General features: G+C 39.1%; 1 protein-coding gene across 1 annotated transcript in view; it reads right to left on the reverse strand.

Moving 5' to 3' along the window:
• The window catches only part of slit1a (slit homolog 1a (Drosophila)), a 67,669-nt gene extending 50,065 nt beyond the window's left edge, over positions 1–17,604 (reverse strand). Inside the window, exons 1-4 of the mRNA XM_016500323.1 lie at positions 17,131–17,604; positions 12,361–12,432; positions 11,433–11,504; positions 8,505–8,576 (exon numbers count right to left, since the gene is read on the reverse strand). Of these exons, the coding sequence (XP_016355809.1) occupies positions 8,505–8,576; positions 11,433–11,504; positions 12,361–12,432; positions 17,131–17,312 (398 nt within the window). The 5' untranslated portion in view covers positions 17,313–17,604. The remainder of the gene's footprint in view (positions 1–8,504; positions 8,577–11,432; positions 11,505–12,360; positions 12,433–17,130) is intronic.
• Between the last annotated feature and the right edge of the window lie 5,797 nt (positions 17,605–23,401).

Genomic DNA, 23,401 nt, shown 5'->3' on the forward strand with positions numbered 1-23,401 from the left:
TTTTTTTTTTTTTTTGCAGTGATAGGTTTGAATTTATATGCCATGTTACTATAATGTAAACGATTATAGTTGGGTCACCTGATAATGTTGCAACTCAAGCTAAACTAACATTGCACATGTTTTTTTATTTCTTTTTTTTTATGATGGAGATTCTCATATCCACTCATTGAGTGCACCGTTCCAGAAGCTGTGAAGTCTGAAGGTGATGAACTAAGGCACAAATAATGATTATAAAGGCTTTATAGTTGCTCTCCTTTGGTTGTAAACTTGCACACAGACAAGAGTATTTGCTGTAGTGATGCATATATCATAGAGAGATATACAGTATATTGATTATAAAGAAACATTGTGCTTTCACATATAGTCTTGTTTGAGGTCTAAGCGTTTCACACTTGTAACACCTCCAGTACAATTCTGGAGGAATCAGGCTATAAAAGATCTGAGCCATGATCAAGATCCACAGTCTGTGCTTGCCTGGACTTCTTATCTGCAAGTCAGTGACACCAGTCACATGTGGTGATCGTGCACTGCACATGTTTTTGTAAGATTGTGGTGGTCTAACCAACCTTCTACTAGCGCGCTCTGAGCCGCTCTTTGCTAGTGTTCATAATAAGAGCCGTGAAGGACGTGAGAGGGGGAAGAATGGTCTACTAAATGGCAGAGGAGTTTCAGGACATGCCAGGCCCCATTGTGCCATTCTTTATCATGCCTGACCCAAAATCAAACATGCAGGTCCCTGATCTCCTTGGTGACATTGCAAGGACTATCGCTTGGAGACCGAGGACAATGGCAGCCTGGGAAAGCCCAGGGCGCGAGTAAAAGCCAGTCTCTTTTGCTCAGACAAGAGGTGGCATAGCACTGACTTAAAAACATGGGCTGAAGGGATGGCTCTTCCATATCTCACCCTCTGAAAGCCCCTGGGTTCTCCTTTACTCATTTCTCCAGCTGCATCTGTACTGCTCAACAGTTAGTTCATAACCTTCTCTTACAGAATAGCACTTGTCATTTCTACTCTTGTCACAGAACACTTGCTTAGCAATTACATTTCTCACTTCACATGTTTTTAAAAACCTCTAAGCAAAAAAAAAAAAAACTACTAGTAGTTGTAGTTGGCATGAAATATGTTTGGAAAATCGACACACTAGTGAAACCACAAAGCTTAAAAGAAACGATGATCAGTTACAGGACCTAAAACTTCCCCTTATATATAAATATACAATTTTAACAAAAATTGTAAAAATGAGATTTTCATGGACATGTAATGCATTCACTACCCACTATTTGTTCGCTGTATCCTTCATGAACAGCTCCACTTCTTTCATTCAGAAAAGTCCTGTAGTTATTGCTTCTTAAAAAGCCATTTAGAAGTTGCACCTATATTTAAACTACTTTTGTGCAAGTAACATTTTACGATAGTCTGTAAGAATCTAATGTAAAGCATGCTATGACTTAAATAGGGAAGATGCGTGGCAACAATAATATGGCAAGAAAAATGATCCTTAATGAAATCTGTACTTAGGACAGTGACCCAAAATCTACGTTTTACTTTAAAAATAAAATAAAAAATAGATGTATGAACTGTCTTCCAATAAATTGTACATTTTATACTCTTATGTTTTTTATGTTTATCTTGTTTATAAAGCGTTTGTTTTTATTGCATTATCCAATATAGTTTTAAACAAAACTGCACTAGAAATGTTTTGTACTGAAACTGAACACATGATGTTCTCCTCAAGTGTTTTTCCACTTCTTGCATCCTTTGTTCCATAAAAGCAGTCTAAAACACAAATCTAAACCGGCTGTGCAGTGTGCACCCAAGCCAGTTTGAAATGTATAATTCAGGTTTATTTTAACCTGAATCTACCAAACAGGTGAGAATTTAATAAAGGTACATCATTGTACCTGTGTAAACTAGAGCTGGGAATAAGAAACTGCTTCTAATTGGATTCTAGAACCGAATGCTTTGGCTCTGGTAGCTATTCTGGAGAGCAATAACAAATGCTGTTCATTTTTAGCTGATACCTAATTAATCAAGTAATGTTAACAAACCTCAAAACTTATTGTAAAGTGAAACCAGTGAAATTAGCTGGCTGAATGTATGTGAGCACCCTTTATTTGCCACTGACACATACATAAGAGCCAGCCTTGAATGTTAGGATTTATGCAGGGACAAAAGCACTTGAATTTTTGTGTTATATTTATATATAAACCACTGTACTTACTGTAAATTAACACACTAGTATTAAACATTTCAGACTAATTTGGGATAAAAAAAAAAACCCCTAAACCCCACAAATAAACACCTTAATCTATTGGTATAAATGAGATTCATTAAATTTTTGGTTTCAATTAAATATGCATTACTTAATACTTTATTACAAAATCTTGACTACAAATTGTTTAGTAAAAACAGAAATAATTCACTAAAACTCAACTCACCTCATTTTGATATGAGACTAAATATTTAGAGGCAATATCATATGCTCTGTTGTATACATTGCATTAATGTTGAAATCAAGTGAACCAGGAACCGTGTCTTACAGTGTCTCCTCCTGACATCATCTCATCAGTTTGTTTCGCTATAAACGGCACTGGTTTTTCAACTGATGTGTGCTAGATCGTCAACATTTTAAGCACAACTCCATAACTGACTGGCCAGATGATTTTATGATCATCGCATTAAGTTCTATAGGATTCAATGAGTGGCTAGAACTATTTTGATAATCAACTGATCAATTTTGACAATTCATCCATAAATCACAAACCGTAATAACAGAAAAGCTCTTGAACACAAAGTAGTTCAACTCATGAGGCACAAGAGCTGTCAATGTCCATCAGCAAAATCATCCACAACCCGATAAACACTGGCCATTGTTTCAAACAAAAGCATTCAAAATGTGTGTACAGCTCTGATTAGACTCAAATCCCTCACGACTCAAAACTGTCCTCACTAGTATAGTGAAAGCTGTTTAATACTGACTGGACCTCACTAGTTATGAGTTCAACCAACTCCTGCTTCTATTTAAATCTTGTGTTTTTTATGTTTAGGGGTCGGGTTAGGCCATAAAAAATAGCATTAACCTCATTAAGTCTATGAGGCATCCTCACTAAAATGGTGAAACAAACGTGTGTGCATGTGTTTTAAGGGTTGGTTTGAGAAAGACAATGACTTGTTTTAAGCAATGCAGTGAGAGTGTTTACTGTAGAGACTGTCCTTCATAAAACATCCAGTCCACACTCTTATTTCAAATGGGAATAAAGCTTCCACATAGTCCCAGCAGCAATATGACTGATGTGTCCAAAGCCGCTCCAGAAGACATGCTGTCCTTGCTTATTCCCCTCTCAGTGACAAACAGAACGGATCTGTGTTGCTTATATGTTTGGTGATCACTCTTGGCTCATTTGAGATGCCAAACGTCTCGCCGTGAATGTAGATGAGAGTAGGTGGCCAAAAAAGAGCTGTCAAGTCGGACAATTCTTACTTCTTGTAGTCTATAAGCAAATGCAATTCCTGGTGAAGTGAATGCATTTCAAATATTGCTGCTTTTGCATGAAGACGAATATGATGACCAAGTAATTCTACCAAAATCCTTGTCTCTCCATCTACTTTTAGTAGAATAAAGCCATGATTTCAGATTTGGTGGTAGTTGTAATCAAATCCTTCTATACCGTTCCCGCTCCTGCTCCTGACCTCTGCTAAACACCACAGATAAACTGCACACACCGCGCAGGTCTACACGCTAATGTGTAAAACAGAGACGTGTACTGTGCTACGCGGAAGGATTGATTTTAATAATTGGACGCCTGCCACAGTTTCATCCAATGCACTAAACAGATTTCTCCCATCGAGTCTCAGCCAAGAAGGCCGACGCAAAAGCTTTCAACTATCTACCTTTAGAGGTTTCTGAAGGCGAGTGGCTGTGGAAACTTTCCCCTGGATTCATTCCAGCTCTGTATGGACAGGATTGTATAGTGCAGTTTGAATAGCATCACCTAACCTCGGAGAGCACTTTTGATCATCTCAACGTACAGTACAGAGACAGGATCTTACATCGCAGAATATCACAACATTTGGATGAAACACATTCGGAACATTAGCAACCGTTCTTCAATTATTGTTATGCGTACTTGGCTTAAAGTCAAACTGGTGAATTGAGTCAAAGCCACCGTTTTCCTGTCTAACTGGGCCAAGAACAAGGGCACAGTTATTCCAGCAGCCGGGGAAAGCTGTGTGTGTCTCTGCAGGGTTCACCTGTGCTCACTGTCAGCCTCCTCAAAAAGACACCAATCAACAGAATATGAATGCCTACACAATTCAGAATTACTCAGCTCTATCACACCAGAGATAGTGATCAATCTTGAAAGACCTTAACAACCATTTCTTTGACTTCAAAACAACATCCACAAACATACCAAAAAGGCCTCCTAATTTTTCGTGTTGTTACTTGTTACGGTGTCACTTTACGTGGTTCCATGTGGCATGAAGCTAGTCTGGGTTTTAGAGTAGTTTCCCAGCTAACGTTCTGAATAAGTTATGAACAAGTGTTCTTCCAGTAACATTAATAGACATTCGCTCAAAGTTCTCTGGTCCCTTCTAGCTGAACATTCGTCTAACTTTTTTTTTTTAAATGTTACTAGTTTTAGAATGTTCAGAGAAGATTTCAAAGTAACGTTCCCATAATGTTTGCAAAATAATAAAATGGAATGTTCCCTTAATGTTCACATGACTATGAAAAAAAAACGTTAAACCCGTTTTGTACGTGCGCAGAACAATGTTTTTGTAACTTAATTGGAACATTAGAAAAACATTCTCATATTTTTGTAGCTGGATTTAGAGTTGACGAAAGCAAGCAAATCTCATTTTAGATGAGGTCCAGCGGGCTCACAATGCTTGCTATAAATGTTCTCTATCATGGTTTGATCCAGAGTTTATGATTAACATGTGCACTCGAAAGAGTGACATCTGCAGTCAACAGCCAATCACACGAGAGCGTTAGTCTGATTCACTTCTCACGAGAGAGTCAGTTCAATTCACTTCTCTGCTGAAGATTAAGAGATCGTTATGGAAATATCATGAATTTAATCATGCATTTACAAGGCATTAAAAACGCTGCTGCTGCTGCGAATCTGATCCCTCATTGTATTAATTCATTTCCTTATTTTGTTTAAATCGTAGTCACAATTTACTATTCATTCCCTTGTTTTAATTAAATCTTAATTCTTAATCAGTGGCCACAGTATTTATCACACAATATTTATTTATCGTCTCACTGAATAAAGATGTCTGCCCTGACAACATTTCCCGATCGCTTACAGTTTTTTTTACGAGAAAACGTCGTAATGACTTATGCATGTCATATCAATCCATCATTTCTGCTAGTGCGTGTTTAACAGGGCAGGTTATTATGAGCGAGAGGTGCTTGTGCAGTGTGTCAGCCCAGAGGGAGACTGTCTTGCTCTCAAACACAGAGACGTCACTCCTGCTGATGCTCTTCAGTGTGAATATTTCACAGAGCCTCTCCTGCCCATGAATAATGGATGACGGCGAAATATAGAAACCCTTGTACATACATGGAGAATTCTGTCTGTGTTTGTCCTCTTTTCATCTTGCTCTCCCTGTTGTTCGTTTCCACGTCCCACTCGCTCTGAATATTTCAGCGTGTTTTTTAAATATGTCTCTCTGGCTTCCCTCAAATGGGTCTCTGCTGCTCTCACTAGCCACATAAATCATTAAAAAACAGCAACAACATAAAGATCCACCTTGAAAGGCAGGGAACAGTAACAAAGAGTAATGATCAGACTGCAGACGGCAGAGCATGTCGTCACTGAAAGCCTGCCTGGAAATCCCCATCTTTCACTTGAGAAACTGATTCTGATAATTGGACAAACTCTGTCTCGTAAACAGTGCTAAAACTATATAACAGATCTAAATGGATCAATGAAATACAGAGTTCTGGCATGAAACTCTAGATGGCGCAGTCCGACAGGTCTAGCTCAATCTGACCTGGCGACATCATTATCACATGGCAGCTGATTGGTTCTCTCTTGTATCGTTAGCCAATGAGCTTACTGCTCAATATTCAAATACCTGGCTTTTGTTTGCTGTAGCAGTTTGCAGCTTGCTTCAGAAACCCTCCACCTTCCCCAGCTCCACCTGTATAGATCTGCTACGAGGTGATTCATGTATGCTATATGGGCTTATTTCATGTATGTTATATTTGCAGCAGCAATATTTCTTACATGCTCACCGCAGCATGTTGTGGATGTATTGGCAGTAGCAAGTCTCGGTACTTGCTCTGCCGCAGCAGTGTAGCAGATCTATTCCGCCAAGACCAAACACATTAACATTGTCATGTACATTACCATGCCAATCCCTCTGAGAGTTGTCATGACAGAACTATAATCTTTAGACACAGTTCATATCACAGTAAAAATGACAAGTTCTGCAACTTAAAATGTTCATCTTCTTAATTTCAGTCACTAAACCTAAATGTTATCATAGCTTAAAATCTGCCCGTTTAGATTAAGCACACGCTTTATCTCAAAATGCTAATTGTCTAAATTAACATCAAGTGAACTCCTACATCTTGAGACAAAATCAGCGTTGAGAGTCACAAGTAGACCTTAAAGGCCCGTTCACACCAAGGACGATAACTATAAAGATAACGATAAAGATATAGTTCTAGAAATCGTTCTCAATATTAAAGAATAGCAGGGTCCACACCACAACTATAACGATAAAGACAAAGAGAAACGATATCGTTGGAATCACTTTCAAAACGATTTTTCACCTGCTGATGAACGATAAAAAATTGACAGCCAATCAGAATCCATCCTGCTGTAACGAGCTTGAGAATTTAAAGCGGCAGACGAGTGTGTGTTTAGAATAAACAGATGATATCGTTCGCTGGTGTGGACGCTAATATCGTTATCTTTATAGTTATCGTTCTTGGTGAGAACGGGGCTTAAGACTTGGTGCATGACAGGATCATGGGTCATGAGGAATCCAAATTTGCTGTACTATAGTTTCAGGAACAAGCACTCAAAAGCAAGCTGCAAAAATGATTGATTGTCTGTTTCTTCCGCATTGTGACGTCACATTGACTGCCAACACAGCATCACATCAACACCTAGTTTAACATCATGACCTCTATCGCTCATCCACTGGTGCCTTATAGGCGAAATAATAAGACGAGAGCAGGACGAGCGCTTTTCCAACACAACAAAAGATTATTACGGGCTGTTCACACAGGATCTGCCTCAGTTTTTAGAATAGTAAGCTTGAACTGAATGGACTTTCCTGAAAGTTCTTAGAAATTCAGAATCTTTGAGTATTTATTTCAGCAGTTTAATTTGATTATTTTCCTTTTTTAAATCGAAATCCTCAACCCAGCCGAATATTAACACATTTCAGCTCAGCACAAATAGTAATTACTAAAAAAGGGAATATGCATGCTTCTGGATCTGCATTAAAATTCATAAATTTGAAAGGGGAAGGAGCATCAGTGAATTACAGCAATGAGAATCTCTATGCAGTGATAACCATGGGTAATGATCATTAAACCCAACAGCAAACACTGTCATAAGGCGCGTTTCCATTACCCTTCAAATTGCGCAAATTGAAATTGCGAATTGAAAATACACCTAATGGAAACTTGTCAATTTTGCAAAAACAGCCATATATCGCAAAAAAGTTTTTACGCTCGCATGAGGTGGTTTTTCAGGCAATGCGAAAAAGGAATAATTCGCAAAACTGCAATGGAAACGGCTTTTTCGCATTTACAGGTCACATGGCGTATGTAAAAAGTCATATGATCATTCTTCAATGTACTATAACCTCCAAGAAACACTTCATAAGTGGCCGCGCTCCAGTATAAGGGCCTTTCCCCTTATCGCGAGAGGCAAAAGGTTACATTTAAGTCTCATAACTTTGGTTAATGGAAACGCCGTCATTTCGCAATACTTTTTTATCGACATTTATAAAATATCACCAAAGGTTTGCGCAAATCTGTAATGGAAACGCGCCTATAGACTGCCTTATAGCAAAAAACTCATTCATAACTATAAAAAACACAAAGAAAGAACATCTGTTTTACATCTAACTTAATACATGATAGCCAATATATGAATACCGAGGACGTTTTTCACTTTAAGCACACTGTGAGCTCCTGAACCAAAGCAGGACAGAAACATCATCCATCCTAACTTCCACCAAAATCACTCAAAATACAATCAGGTGACAACGCAGGTATCAAAAAGCTGATTTATCATGCACGCAGTGACAATGCAATAACCTGTTAAAAGTTTTCTATCAAATTTTTCCAACGGCTGTCAAGTGAGTTCTCAGGTTTGGTTCTCCTGTTTGTTCTCCTTTGTGTCTAGATATCTGCTTCAATGCGAACTCATATTAACTACATTATTTTACAAATGTAATATTAATAATCAGTTCATCGTACGCATCACTTGAAAATCAATCCAGAAAACTGTAGAAAGCAGGGACTTACAGTCTGGACAGAGCCGCGTTCTTCTGGAACAGAAGCTCTGGAAGCTGGTGAAGCTGGTTTCTGTTCAGACGTCTTTGAGAAAAGAAGAAACAAACACATTCACAGATTGAGCAAACACAAGACAACAGTACTAGATCTACAGACCCATGATTGTGATGCAAAATTGCTGATTAAGCCTTAGTTACGTCAGGGGAACTGAACCTGTCATAAGATGCTTTAGATAATCACAGCAAACCTCCTGAAATATCCTGAAGAATGCTGGAAACTATTCAAATCAAGCAAATTAGTTCACAACCACTGGCAAAATAACACATCTAGAGCTGATGGAAAGAATGAGTGAAGTGTGAGTTTAGCTCCACAACACTGTCTGTAAATTAAATAAATGTTAAATGAATTAAAAGTTCTCTCTTTTTTTTGTGCTCGCGGTTATGGAGGGCCATACAAGCCGTAATTCATTCTGGCTCTCTCACACACTTATATTCTCCTTTCACACATACATTTTTGCTCTCAATCACATATTTTAATGCACACATTCGTACATTTTCCTCTTACATTCATATATTTTACATGTATACATTTTGCTCTTATGTAAATGTATTCAACGTATACATTTAATATGATAAATAATATATGTATTTAAGAAGAAAATGCATGTAGGCCTATGTCTGAAGAAAATATGTGTCTGTAACAGAAGAATGTGTATGTGTGAGATAGTTTGTTGTGTTCAGGACAGGTCATGGCTGAGGTATAGATGTGGCGGCCGCACAAGTGTTTCAGCTATTGGGGTTTTAAAAACGAATATAATCATGAAAATGTCACATCTTTGGCCTCGTCCCTTGAGCGAGTTGTGTTTGAGGGCGCAGGCGCAGCCTCAGCCATGTTGCCAGATACACTTATTATAAGCATCTATGGATTTGTTTTTTCCACTTACGTGACAATTTAGGAAATGAATAAAGTGGGAGGCTGCAGGTTACGGTCAGTGATATGTTTCCCAAAATGTAATTTGTGTGGAAATATTACCAAGTCTGTCAACAGATGCACTGAAGACGGGATAAGTCGCGCAAGCAGAGAAAACACTGCACCAGACAGAACAAATTCATTGTTTGCGATGCTCGAAATACTGGAAGAAAACCATATTGAATCGGGTGGGGGTTAAAATGAATGTATTTCTGAAGAGAAAAGAATGTCTTCAGAAAAGTTGGCATTTTCTCTTCCTCGTATATTAAAATAGTGTTTATAAGCGCTGTGCTGCTTTGTTTACAGCGGTAACCAAGGAAACGCTGTATCGCTGCTGCTCCATAAGCGCCTCCTGCTGTCAGAGAGTGCATCTGCGTCTCATTCAGAGCTTCTGCTGTATCTGTTTTGTGCAGGTGCCTCATGTTGGAGATATTTTTATTTATTTTAAATTTTTTTGTTTAAGACCAGTTTGGCCAGTAACAGAGCAAGTTAACAAACAAACAATACATACATACATACATACATACATAAATAAATAAAAACTATTATTTGATTCGATTGTGAAAAAAAATCTGCAATTGTAATCGGTCATGAAAAATCCTGCTCAGTGCAGAACAATAGGTTACAGAAAGAAATTTTAAACAAAAATAAAAAAAAAATAAAAACTGTACTTGAAAAGAAAACAGGATGACTTTGAATAGCATAATTGTAGTGGTGTTAGGATGAGCTGAGCAAGTCTTGCATATGTATTACCTGGTTTGAGAGTGACATCCTGAAGTCAGAATACATGTATGTGTTGATATAAAGTGTATATAGTGTATATAACGTGTATGTAAAGTGTATATATATATATGTGTGTGTGTGTAAGCAGAAACATATACAGTACGTGAAAGAAGAATGCAAGTATGTGAGAGCACCAGAATGAGTTATGGCTTGAACAGCCCATCATACCCGATCATGTAACGAATAAGGTTTGTCTAAATTTCTTGTCTAGAGATTGCAGCTTTTCAATGATAAGTTATTCTTTTTGTTTGTTTATAGCCTGTTAAGGTATTCGGCCACTTTGATATGTTGATATTTCTTTATTTCTGGAATGTAATGTCTTCTTTAAAATAGGAAGGACAATCATTATTAAACAGTAAGTTTGCAGATTTTGTATTGTTACAATATCAGTAGAATATGTGTGTATGTATGTGTATGTGTGCTCTTTCTCCTTGTTACCTGCACTCAGATATCCACATTTATTTGCCAGCAAAAGTCTGGCGGATGATGCAAAACACATCATTTGACATCATCTAGCAAACTTTTGACAGCCTTTTGTTAAGACTACACATCAGACTTCCACATTTTTGTATTCCCGCCTAAATCTAAAGTGCATTATGGGTGTTGACGTTTTTGTCCTATTTCTCTGTTTTTCTAGTCATGTAGCACTCATTTCAGGATGTTTTTCACATTTATACTGCATAGACAGACAAGTTTTATTAAAAGCCCATCTTGTCAGTGGTGAACTACACCTTTAAGTATGACATTTTTTGTAATGTAATAATTGTTTACTCTTAAATACAAGAATAATATAGTCCATTTCAGCGGTCTATCAGCAATTATAGTGTCAAAATGATTGAGATGACCAATCAAATCAAAGAAGGCAGGCTTTACTGAGTTCTCAGCGTGATGCTTAATGGTGAAAGAGTCGAGCGTGAGGTAAGATGAAGGCTAGAGCTAAACATTTAATATCTGTTTTACAATAGAAATGTTAAACACGACAGGAATACACACTCTATTTAACTTTTTGAATTTAAAATGTATAATATAGAATCTACATACAAGGCATATTTGCCTAAAATCATTTTAAATTATTGCTATGTCATTTATTTGATATGGAGGCCTGTAGTTTAGTAAGTGGGTGTTTGAGCACACAGCATAGCTGTTTTTAGCAGCATGTCAGTGAGTGAGCTGATGTTGAACACTTACAGTCTCTCCAGCTCTCTCATGTCATCAAACGCGCCGCGCTCCACTGTCCCAATCTGGTTCTCCATCAGCTGCCTGTTTAGAGAAAAGACAAACCACAGGAAATGACTGAGATTCGAGGAGTGGAGCAGGAAAAGAGCTGCTGACTGTGGATGAAGACAGAAGCCACTGCCACATGAACCGTGAGAGGACGCTCTGAAAATAGCAGTTCTGTGAGCTTTATGCAGATTTAGGTCCGTTTCACACCGAACTCACGAGCAGGGTGTTAGTGAGACAGCAGCGGCTTCACACCAACAGAACTGTAACTACAGAAAATGCAAGGATTTTATTTTTTTTTTATTTTTTTTTTTACAGGCAATAAAATAATAAATGCTTATAGGATGTTGACCTGAGTAACAAACATTGTTGTCAAGAGAATAATACGAGGAAGAGCACATCCAAAAGGTAGTAAAAAAAAGCCTTATAGTGTAGCTATAAACTGCTTAAATCGTCTTAACAAAGTGCCATTTGTGGGTCTTTCATTGCATTGAGTTTGATAGATGTCTTTTTTTTTCAAACAGTGGGTAAGTAGTTCACTCAGTGTTTGCTTTACAAAAGCCTACATTGCAAAATATAGTGCTGATAAATAGTTTCATGGTGCCTTTTTGATGTGATTTAATATTGTGAGTTAAATAATAGGGCCCATGCTTTTGTTTTCACTGCTCTGCCTACACAAACAGTGTGAATGCTGAAATATCTGCACAGAGAGTTCCCTTGGAAAGACATTTAGGACAAACTGGCTATAATGCAGTGTCAGGATATTTGTCTGCCCATGAGAGTTTGAAGATGTCAAACAGAGAGTCAAAAAACACTTAAAAAAAACATCTATTTTACATGCTTTTGAAAGAAAGAAAGAAAGAAATTATGTTATATTACATGTAAAACAACTTACAAAACTCGAAGATACTTGAGTCCAGAAAAGTCATTTCTGTTGATGCGTGTGAGGTTGTTTCCATTCAATTCCCTGAAAAAAAGAAACATAAGTCAAGGGTAAATCTATTGTCAGCCCAGGTATAGATACAACATTGCTGTAATGACTTATGCTCAACAAGTGTCAGAAACCAAACAATTGTATATACAATATATACAGACACCACAGCTTTTCAAATTTCCGACTATAACAATACAAGAATCACTGGACATTAACACATAAAACATAACCAAGAACAACTAAGAAGATGCAAAACAGTTGCAAGGTGAATCAATATGATTTCATCTCTTAAGAAAATTTATAAATTGATGTGCAATGAGTCGGAATTGACTGAATAATGCATGGCAAGTCAGAATATTATTACATATAGAAGCTTGCTGCTGAAAAATACTGTGTGGGTTCTTTGCAAATGTCTGCTCATTATTGGGAACATGTGTTTCTTTTTTTGTTGTAAACCTCTTCCCCAATCACTGAGAGAAACACACACTCGCACAAATCTCCCATGAATACTGGATACAAAGTCATGCACTTTCTATTGGTTCTAATGACCACTCCTGGGAGCGCAGCAAAACAGAGACGGAGAGATTGCAGACAGATGTATGCACAGGTGCACAGGCACAGCCAAATAAATAATGGGCTGCTATTCATCAGCCACGGCCGGTGATGATATGTCCTGATATGTAGATGTTCTGCGTATCATTGTTTTGGAGTTCAGCCTTTCTGGTTTCTCTTTCTTTAAGAGCGGGTGGCAAATGTACTGAGGAGAAGACTCCACAAGAAGAAACCAGCTGACTTTAAAACGCCTAAAAATGTACATGTACAAGAACTGTCTCATATATCAGACTCAGTAGTGTCTTATTACATTTACATTTACATTCAGACATGAACTTGTTTTGATGTGTTGACTTACTAAATCACATGTACAGGACTAATAATTTTAACTGTAGTATGTTATTTGATATTACATGTAATTAATATGTTTAAATGAATTAAACTGCAACTTCAATACAAATGTGTAATTGAATACACACACACACACACACACACACACACACATATATATATATATAATATTTATATAATATGAATATATATTTAAATGCGTTATACAAGTTTCAACAAAAATTACGTTGAAGTATATTTTAATTCACCATTTTAATTTACCATTTTATATATTAACCACCTAAGACGATAGAAAAAAAGGATGAAATTACAAATAAAGAAGTACTTAAGTCCTATTCAGGTGGGTCATATTAAGTTCAAGCAATTGCATTTTATATAAATTGAAACTATAATAATTTATAATTTCAATATCAATTAATTGTACATAACATGCATATAACATAACATTTAAAGTATTCTAGTGTACTTCTTCACAAGAGCAATGCTTCATATTTCTTTTGCTGTGTAACATTTCCACATTCACGAAAACCTATGTAAGGTTAAGTTGAGTTCACTTGTTGGGTCTAACAAGTAAGATTCATCTCACATGTGTTGGTCACTACTCGTCAAATGCCAAATCTCTTAAACAAAATGTCTCATTGACACTTCCATTGAACTTTAGTTGTACTTGCAATCAGATTGACCTAAACACATCTTAATACAAGGTTTAAAAATCCTTATAAGATAATTGGGCTAAGTCAAGTTTTGTGATGGGTAATTAGGCCTGATGAAGGCCTCACATCCCTTCAGGAGACTCGGTTAAAACCCTGGAAGCTGATCAGAAGCATCAGCATTGATCCTTTTCCAGATCAGTCATCAGACTGATTGCTGGGTTCACATCCCACACAGAAAAATATCTGGTGTACGATTTACTTTTTACTCAGATATTGTTAGTAAATTTCACAAAGAATTACAAAGAAACTGCAAGTGACACTTGCATTATTGCAAATTAAACAAACTTTTTGAAGTAGAAAGACTGAATTTTTTTCCTTGTAAAACATACTCCATTGATCTTTGTTTTATTTGCAACTTGCAAGTGGGAAAGTTCAAATGCACCAACAGGTTTTAGCAATCAATGAACTCTAAAGTCACGCACTACACAAATGTGTAACTAAATATGTAAAAAATGTGAAACCTTTTAACCATATGTGCTTACCATAAATAAACCCTTCTCACAGGTCACTGCTTATGATCAAAGCGTATTTCTATCCAGGAAGGCTTTGTTGTCTACAGAAGAGCGGCTTAAATGACTAACATTAGTTTTAGTAGTCTTCTTGTTTAAAATATGCCTGTGAAAACACTTGTGACTTTGATCACTTTGTTAAGGTTTGCTGCACTGCAGAGATTCACCTTTCACAGCCATGCAAAAGGTCTCAAGTCTGGTTTATTTATAAACCCCTTTAAAACTACAATGTAGACAAAAGTGATGAACATTAAAGAAATTTTTACAGCCATTTTAATTTACAGTACCCAAAATTGCATTATGCAAACATTTTCCATTGATACACTGTAAAATGGAACACTGATTTTGCAGTATTTGTGTTGTCAATCAGGTCGACGTATTCTTTTAAATGGTCTTAAAAAAAACTACTGCTTCTCTATAATCTAAACCTTAAAGGAATGTATGCAAGTCATCAAGCACAGTCGATTATGCTCTAATGAACACGGTCCCTGAATGAGCAAAACATAAAGCGCTCATTACAGTTCATTCAGGCCACTAAAAACCTGACTGTGATGTGGGTTTAAAGAGCTAACTCTACTACTGGCAAAGTGCCACAACCATTTCTGCCATAACACAGTCGAGTTAGGAAAAAAAACAACGCTCGTTATCCAGCTAAATAATTAAAAGAGAGAATAAAAGCACATTTCATGGAAACCCTTTGATGCTCTAATAATGCAGGTGGGCCAGTTATGGAGCTTTAATAAGTCTGATCCATCAAGCAGCCCAATTCTTCTCAATGGTTTGCAAGGTACCTTCTCAGGTACAGGTTTTCACAAGGGCTGCCCTGACATTTGGGGAAACCCAAAGCATTGGTTTCACTTGCACAGAATCACAAGCTATTGCATTTTCTCTGTTACATTTGGACCCTAAATTTACTACCATGGAACCAAAGCAGCACTACATGCCTGCTCTTCCCCACTAGACAGAGCACATGATCATACACATCTCTGCCACTATGTGACTGCCATCACAAAGACCTCTCACAAGATAAAAGCTCTACATTCATGAGCTAATCCAGCAGTAGAGCCTCTAGTGTTTCTCCATCTGAGCTGCCGTACACTTTCAAGACAATCAATAAGCAATCAGTAGGAAGCACACTGGGACATTTGGCTTGCATTCCTGAGCACATCAGAGCTGGAGTTCATACGCGAGCAGCCCAATACTCTGAGCGATCGCTGCAGTTTAAAGAGAATTCTCAATCAGATCACTCACTCTTGACACATCGGCGCCATTTGATCTCAGGCACTGCAGCTTCCGAAGTGTGTATAAATAGATGCACTAGCATAGATAAAATAAGAAGGGTCGAGTCTCTGGACGTCTGAAAATGAATGCAGGGTACATATAAAATGACTGAGATTATTCATTTAAAGAGCTGATGCGTCTCAGAGCATGAAAAAATCTGTCTACGTTAAACAGTACTGAACTCATACGCTGGACGCATGATGTTTGCACATCAGAAAGCCGAGAGAGCTGCTTAAGGGGGGCGTTCACTTTTACACGCACTGTGTTAATAGCGTAACCCCTGTGAGCAGCTTTCTCTACACCTTTACTACTAGTTCTCTGGCACATATGCGTATATTTACATAAGCCACATTCCCAGGCAGAAAGCCAGAAAATGTTTGTCTGGTGATTTGGTGATGGTCTGTGAGCACGTGTTTTAGCTCTGAACCGCAGGTTAATGAGGAAACCTTGTGGGGTGAGGAGAAGCGGGGGGTTGAAGTGTGATTTTCACACTTCCTGAACACATAGTCATTACAGAATCCATCAAAGACATCCAAGAGGTGCTATTTGATAGAAACACCCTATGAATTGAATTGTTTTGTTGATCCACCCCCAACCATCAGCCTTTCCAACACAGAGCCTTTTGACCATGTGGACACTGACGGCTGTTCCTGCCTTGTAAACGTACTTGAGACACTCTGTCTGTATTAGTCGATCAGTCGAGTAATGCATAATCACTCCTAAGCCATGCCTTGTCTGTAATGTATTTGACTTGATAAGGACCTAAGGGGGAGAAGATCCTGTTTCACACTTCCACACGACGAGCCGCAGAAATCTGACCAAACACTCACTGTGGATGATGTAGTTCACAGTATATTATTCTAGTAAACTAGATCCGCTTGGTCCTTGAAATCCACACATTTTCAAATGTGAATTCCTTCAAATTTCAAAATGGTTCTGGTGCTTCTCTGACATGTATAATTCATCAGAGGTTTCCTCTGAACTATTTTAAGAGCAGCATTTACTAAACCTTAGGGGGAAAAAGGCTCTTTCAGTAAATATTTCATCTCAAATATCACATTTGAAAGTGACTATAAAATGACTCTGGTCAAAAGAGCGAAAGGAAAAGGGAAAGTTCTCAACAGCTGAAAGAGTGATAGGAAGTTTCCCTCCTCCTGCAGCATGTGTCAACATACGGACGCATCCGTGCCGATAACATCTGATTGTACCTGTGCCTCATTGAGCTATTGTTCTCATTCAATTCCTCTTGGTAATGATGCAGCCCCCCCCCCCAAGCACCCACATGCAGGCACGCACATGCAGATGGACGTAAAGTGTCTACTCACAGCCTCTCTGTGTTTCGGGGTATGTTCCTGGGCATGGTTTTGAGACCCAGCCCGTGGCAGTCCACTGTGGTGCCGCTGCAAGTGCAGAGCGCAGGGCACGCCGTGGCAGCCTTGCACAGCAGCAGTATCCGAATACAAGCCTCCACCAGTCTGCCTACAGAGTGTCCTCCTCTCGCAGGCATGATCTTGCACGCTTTGAGACGCGAGTGCTCAGGCTAGTGCTCTCCCGTTTCCAGAACGTGAGAAGAAAAAAAAGTGGATCCTGCGCTCTCACGATTCACTTTGTGCACAAACTCTCCTTTTCCTCTTCTTGGAGGAGTTGCTTTGCCGCTTCTGTGCGTAACGCGCTCCTGCCTCACTGCTTTGCTCAGCAGCACTCTGCCGTCTGCCTGAAGAAAGGGGGATACGGAACAGCACAGGAACAAAAAATCTCTATCCTCTCTTACACACACACACACGGCAGTAATCCATCACAAGGGTCTACAAATAGCAGTTCCCGGACTCCTCCCACCCCCTACCCTCTCTCGCACCCCTCCCTATCAAACCCTGCTCTCCCCCACCCCTGCCAGAACCTTAAACTCCCCTCTCTCAGGCTCACAGGAGCCCCTACAGACAGACGGCACAGCGATGGCCTCCCCACATGTCACGCCGCAGCCGTCTTCAGGCAAAGGCCCCTGTGAAGAGAGTGGCCCGGGGAGGGGTCCACTGGGGAAAGGCAGTGTGTCCATACCCCCCACCATCCCTCCCCTCCCCAAAAGAGCAGTGTATAATCATGTTTTGGGATGGGGGAAGGTTAGAAATGCAGAGAGCAAAATGACAGAGCCTTTGTGGAAAGCATGGAGGAGGCTTTTTTTTTTTGTCACTTGACTTCTTCATTGAAAACCAAACCTTGGCTGAAGTTTTAAGGAGATCTTGTGAGCATAACGAATTCATAACAATTGAAATCTGCCATCGGAACAGAGCCCTTGTTTGTTTGGATAGTCATTTGATGATGACATAAATGTTGATTGTCTCAGCATTACACTTTGATTAAAAGGGGGGTGGCATTTCCTTGTAGTAAAGTTTATAACAATGAATGCAATGAGATCATACCATGTTGTTTAGCAACATTAGATTTTTGGAATGTAAGACATTGTCAGCTTCCAACACTCCATCGCCGTACTCATACTATACTAGCAAAAGGTCTAATCATGGATATACTGAATAATGTGAATACTGAGTAAATTAAACCCCTAATGAAAACATGCCTTCCAAAATCTATGACATTCTCTATAGCATGGGATTACTACAATGTTTGAAAACAAAACGCATACAAAATGATATCTTCAAGCATTAAGCATGTTAAGTAGTGCACATTCCAATCATATTTTAATTGGGTTTTATTGGTGTTCTTGTGTGTCCGATACAAATAAAATGTTATAACAATGCAAAGGAAATAATGTGATGAATAAGCATTATGACTGGGACATTCTGTCATGTTGCATATCCATCCAGTGCAAAGTGTCAGCAACACTAACAATAACAATGTGTCCATCTTAATGAAAGGTTTTTCTGGACAAAAGGACATGCTGAAAAGACTTCTCCACATTTACCATCTGATTACTTCACACAAATTCCTCCACTGCTCCCCCTTGTGGCTAAAATTAAACAATAATTTTGCTAAAGTTTCTTATGGTTGGTTACATGCATTTCTTTATAAGGTCTACTTCATAAAAACTCAAAACAGCTGTTGTTTTTTGTTTTAAACAACCAGCTAGACATTTACCTAATTTAATTTCCAAAAGGCACCAAAACACGTCAAATGTTCTTGACTCATTCTACCACTGAATAGCCTACTGTACATCTATTCACAACAAGACTGAATATTTGTTGCAAAAGTTCTTTGAGAAAAAGGATTGTTTAGGACATTCACACTGGAGAAGAGCCAACGAAGAAAACTGACCAATGAGACCAGATTTTGGTCACATTTCCCAGATTACTGATGCTGCACAATTCAGTGCAATGATGGTGCCAAACAGAAGAGGAACAAGAAACTCAGACATTGGACAACAGGCCAGCTGCTGTTGTCCATCCCCAAAAAAATCATGTATATAAAACATCTGCCGACCCATGTCTTTGCTCTTCCTCTTAGCCTTTTATTTAAAATGTTCATTCAAAAACCCAACCTTTAATTGAAAATAATTACAAGAAAAAAATAATAATAAAACATGTTTTCTCAAATGTACAGTTTTTTGTACCAGAATTATTGGCACCCCTTCGTTTAACACTACGTGTCTTCTACGGTACATATTAATCTTTGAGAAGACATGACAAGGGATCTGAGTGTTACATATTCTTTACTTTTGGTTGGGACTTTTATGTTGAATTTCTTGTAGCCTCTTTGTACCATCATTGGTGATTTGTTTATCTTGGTTGCCTCCCCAGGGCTGTGTCCGAAATCACCCCTAAACCCTTAAATAGGGCACTATTTGAGGGAACAGCCATTTTTAGTGGTGTCCGAAACCATAGTGGACGTTCTCGAGTGCACTCATTCAATCCCACAATGCACTGCAAAAACGAGTGTACAACTGGTGCACGCTCAACGGCTAGAGAATGCCCATAATGCACCGTGAGAGTCACGCGCCGAATGAATTCCCGCATCTCGCCAGAAGATGGCGCCCGCAGCTGAATAATCAATCCGTTCATTTTTACAAAGCGCTGAATGAGGGTATAGGGGGCGATTTCGGACACAGCCCAGGTGTTCCTTGATACCTTGTTTGACCCCGGGTGCGTCTCAATCAGCTCCCTAGCTCCCGAGCTCGTGAATCAGTTTATTGTGTACACAGATTCGGTCACTGGTATGTTCCCTGGCTCACTGCACATTGGGACAGTGATTACTCAATTTCCGGTGACATGACTACGTACGTCAACGGACAACATTGTAGAACGTCACCGCTGCTATTAATCAACATCAGGCAGGACCAATCTCTTTTTGATATTATTTTTATTCTCTTTAAACACGTTCTTCTTTTACATGTTCTTACAACATTTCAGCCGAATATTAATCATAAACGGTAACAAGATGTGATCATTACCTGTCTAGCGATGTGTTTATGTTGAAATATACAAAAAAAAAAAAAAACGGTTTGTCTCTTTAAATCTTCTATCGCATGTCATTATATTTATCGAGCTTCGTGCTTCAGAAATGTTACGTAATTTCCGGTAAGAGAGCATAGTGAGCACCGATGCTCCCTAGTTTTTATGGTGCATTGTGGGATTTTTCAGGGAGCAAACGTTCCAGCCCACTGGAAGGATTTCGTGATTGAGTTCTCCAGGTGTTCCTTGTTACCTTGTTTGCCCTTGTGTCTACAGTATAGGCTCTAGTGTTTCCTGTCTTCCTTGTCAGGTCTTGTCCATTCATGGTCATCTTGTGTGTGTGTGCTCAGTTCCGTTTCCCCATATTTTGTTTCCTGGGTTTTTGATTTTGTATTTTGCTTATTATTATAATAAATCTTAATCTGCACTTGGATCCAGCTCTTCTTGGTTTCTGAGTTCATCGTGTGACACTGAGACCATTCCTCCATTCAATTTCATTGCTAGGTTTGTTTACACCAAATCCATCTCTGGTTTTGTTTCAAAAAGCTCTATTGTTGTCTCATTTGACTATAGGGTCCAGTCCAGTTGAAATTTCCAGCAATGTCTGGCAAACTGTGGATGTATGAACATGTTCTTTGAAGACATCAAAGGCTTTATATGGCAGACAAGCTGTGGTTATGTAGGTGCTGTCATTGTAGTTGTGGAGACTTTTTGACTTCAATACCTAACTAACATCTGCAACTGTTGGAGTTTGTTTGGCCACTCAAACATCCTCCTCTCTGTATGTGGGGCTGTTACACGCTTGATGTTATAAAGGGGATGATTGCGCAACATTTAAGTGAGATTTCAATGTAGCAGTGGGTGCAAATAGCCTTATGAGACGCGTACTAATGAGTCTCATTTATTAGTGAGAGCGCAGTGTATAAGTTACAAACCATATAAATAAAACAAGAAAATACAAACACGGGGGGAAAACAAGAGTGTCGCCAAAACAAAGAAATAATCAAAACCAAACATTTTCCATAACTATTCCGTAACGAAACATTTAAGCTAACTAAAAAATGAAAATGTGGAAACAAAACAGAAAACTTCAGCATACATGACGCCTTAATTACACTAACTAAAACCATACAATGGGTGTTTACACTACTTGAGTAGTGAGCCAGATCAGCGTCAGATTTCACTCAGTTCTGTGCCTTCAGTCAAGCCTTGAAAGTCTAGTCAGTGATGATTGATTGTTAATATGTTTGTCATGTGGTTCAGAGCCTTGACACATCTTTGGGTTTGTTCTTTGTTTATTGATATATACTGCACTATTCATTACGTTTGAGAGACTACACTGTTTCAGCGCTAAGACTTGGATCTTGTGTCAAGGGCAAGTTTGTGTAGACGGTCTTAGCGCTACACTTGTGTAACACTTGTTTCCACTCAGGGCCGTTTCTAGGCATAGGCGAGCTAGGCGTTCGCCTAGGGCATTCCCAGCTGAAGGGGAGATTTGTGGAACTCAATGCACTGAATCTCCACAAATTAGTGTCGTTATTATGACAACCAATTTGAATGTGACAAGCAACTGGTGTCTGAAAATAATTATTTATATATATATATATATATAATTTTATAGGGATTTAAATAGGGATTTCGCCTAGGGCGTCAAATTGGCTAGAAACGGCCCTGTTTCCACTAGTAATTAGCCAGAGTGACAAACGTGATGTGTTGTGGTTAACCACTTAGTCATAATTCTGAGTTCTTTACTTGACTTTATGTTGCTTTTTTGCACCCCTTTATTTTGTACCATTCTGCTAGTTGTTGATCTTATAAGCCATTCACGAACAATTCTGATGATAGATGATCTTATAAGCAATTTGTAAACAACGGTAGATAGTTTCTTTAATGTAATTTTAAGAGAGCAGCAGCTGCAACAGTGGTGACCAGGGCAATGTGTTACAGCACACAGTTCATCGCAGCCTTCTGCATATGGGTCTATGTAGCTGACAACTCAGCCGGGTCCCCATGCTAATTGCACACCATCGCCAACAACGCATGAAATGGGCCCAAGATTGGACTGTGGATGATTGGAAGAAAGTGGCCTGGTCTGACAAATCAAGACTCCTGGTGCATCACATCGTCGGCTGAGCGCGGATACACCGATTGCCAACAGAGGCTATGGTACCTTGATGCACTGTTGGGCGAACACAGGCCAGCGGCAGCTGTGTTATGCTGTGGGTGATGTTTTCTTGGGACACTTTAGGCGCCATTATCCCAAAAGCACAAACCCTGACATCTGTCAGGTATCTGAACATCGTTGTGGACTAAGAGCACCCATTCATGGCAACTGTGTTCCTTGCTAGTGATGGCCATTACCAACAGGATAATACACAATGCTACACTGCCAGAATCATTAAGGAGTGGTTCGAAAACATGATGGTGAATTTCTGTTAATGCCTTGGCCTCCAAATTCACCCACTCAAACATTTGTGGTCTGACTTGGAAAAGCGGGTTCGCACTACATTAAAAAAAAAAAAGTGTGAAAAAGTGACGTGACATGTGGCCAAGTATGGTGACCCACACTCGGAATTAGTGCTCTGCATTTATCCCATCCAAAGTGCACACACACAGCAGTGAACACACACACACCGTGAACACACACCCGGAGCAGTGGGCAGCCATTTTTTGCTGTGGCGCCCGGGGAGCAGTTGGGGGTTCGGTGCCTTGCTCAAGGGCACCTCAGTCGTGGTATTGAAGGTGGAGAGAGCGCTGTACATTCACTCCCCCCACCTACAATCCCTGCCGGTACGAGACTCGAACCCACAACCTTTGGGTTACGAGTCCGACTCTTTAACCATTAGGCCACGACTTCCCCCACGACATCACCACCACCCCACAATGTACTGGAACTGGAGGACCTGCTGTTGACATTATGGTACCAGATACTCTTGGAGACCTATCACCACCTTGTTGAATCAATGCCTCGCCGCACACCTGCTGTTTTGTGGATAAAGGAGGTCCTACAGGTTATTAGATCATAATGTAATGGCTCATCAGTGTACTTTTCCCACCTGAGGACATATTATAAATAATTTGTTATTTTGACATTCTTCCCATTCTGCTTACCATTTATCTAATATATACTAGTTGATTAAGGGCTTTAGGTCCAAAGGTGGGATTTTGCATTCATTGATTCTCTCCATAATTTTTC

Source organism: Sinocyclocheilus anshuiensis, unplaced genomic scaffold (assembly GCF_001515605.1).
Source record: "Sinocyclocheilus anshuiensis isolate Anshui unplaced genomic scaffold, SAMN03320099.WGS_v1.1 scaffold166, whole genome shotgun sequence".
Lineage (NCBI taxonomy): Eukaryota > Metazoa > Chordata > Actinopteri > Cypriniformes > Cyprinidae > Sinocyclocheilus > Sinocyclocheilus anshuiensis.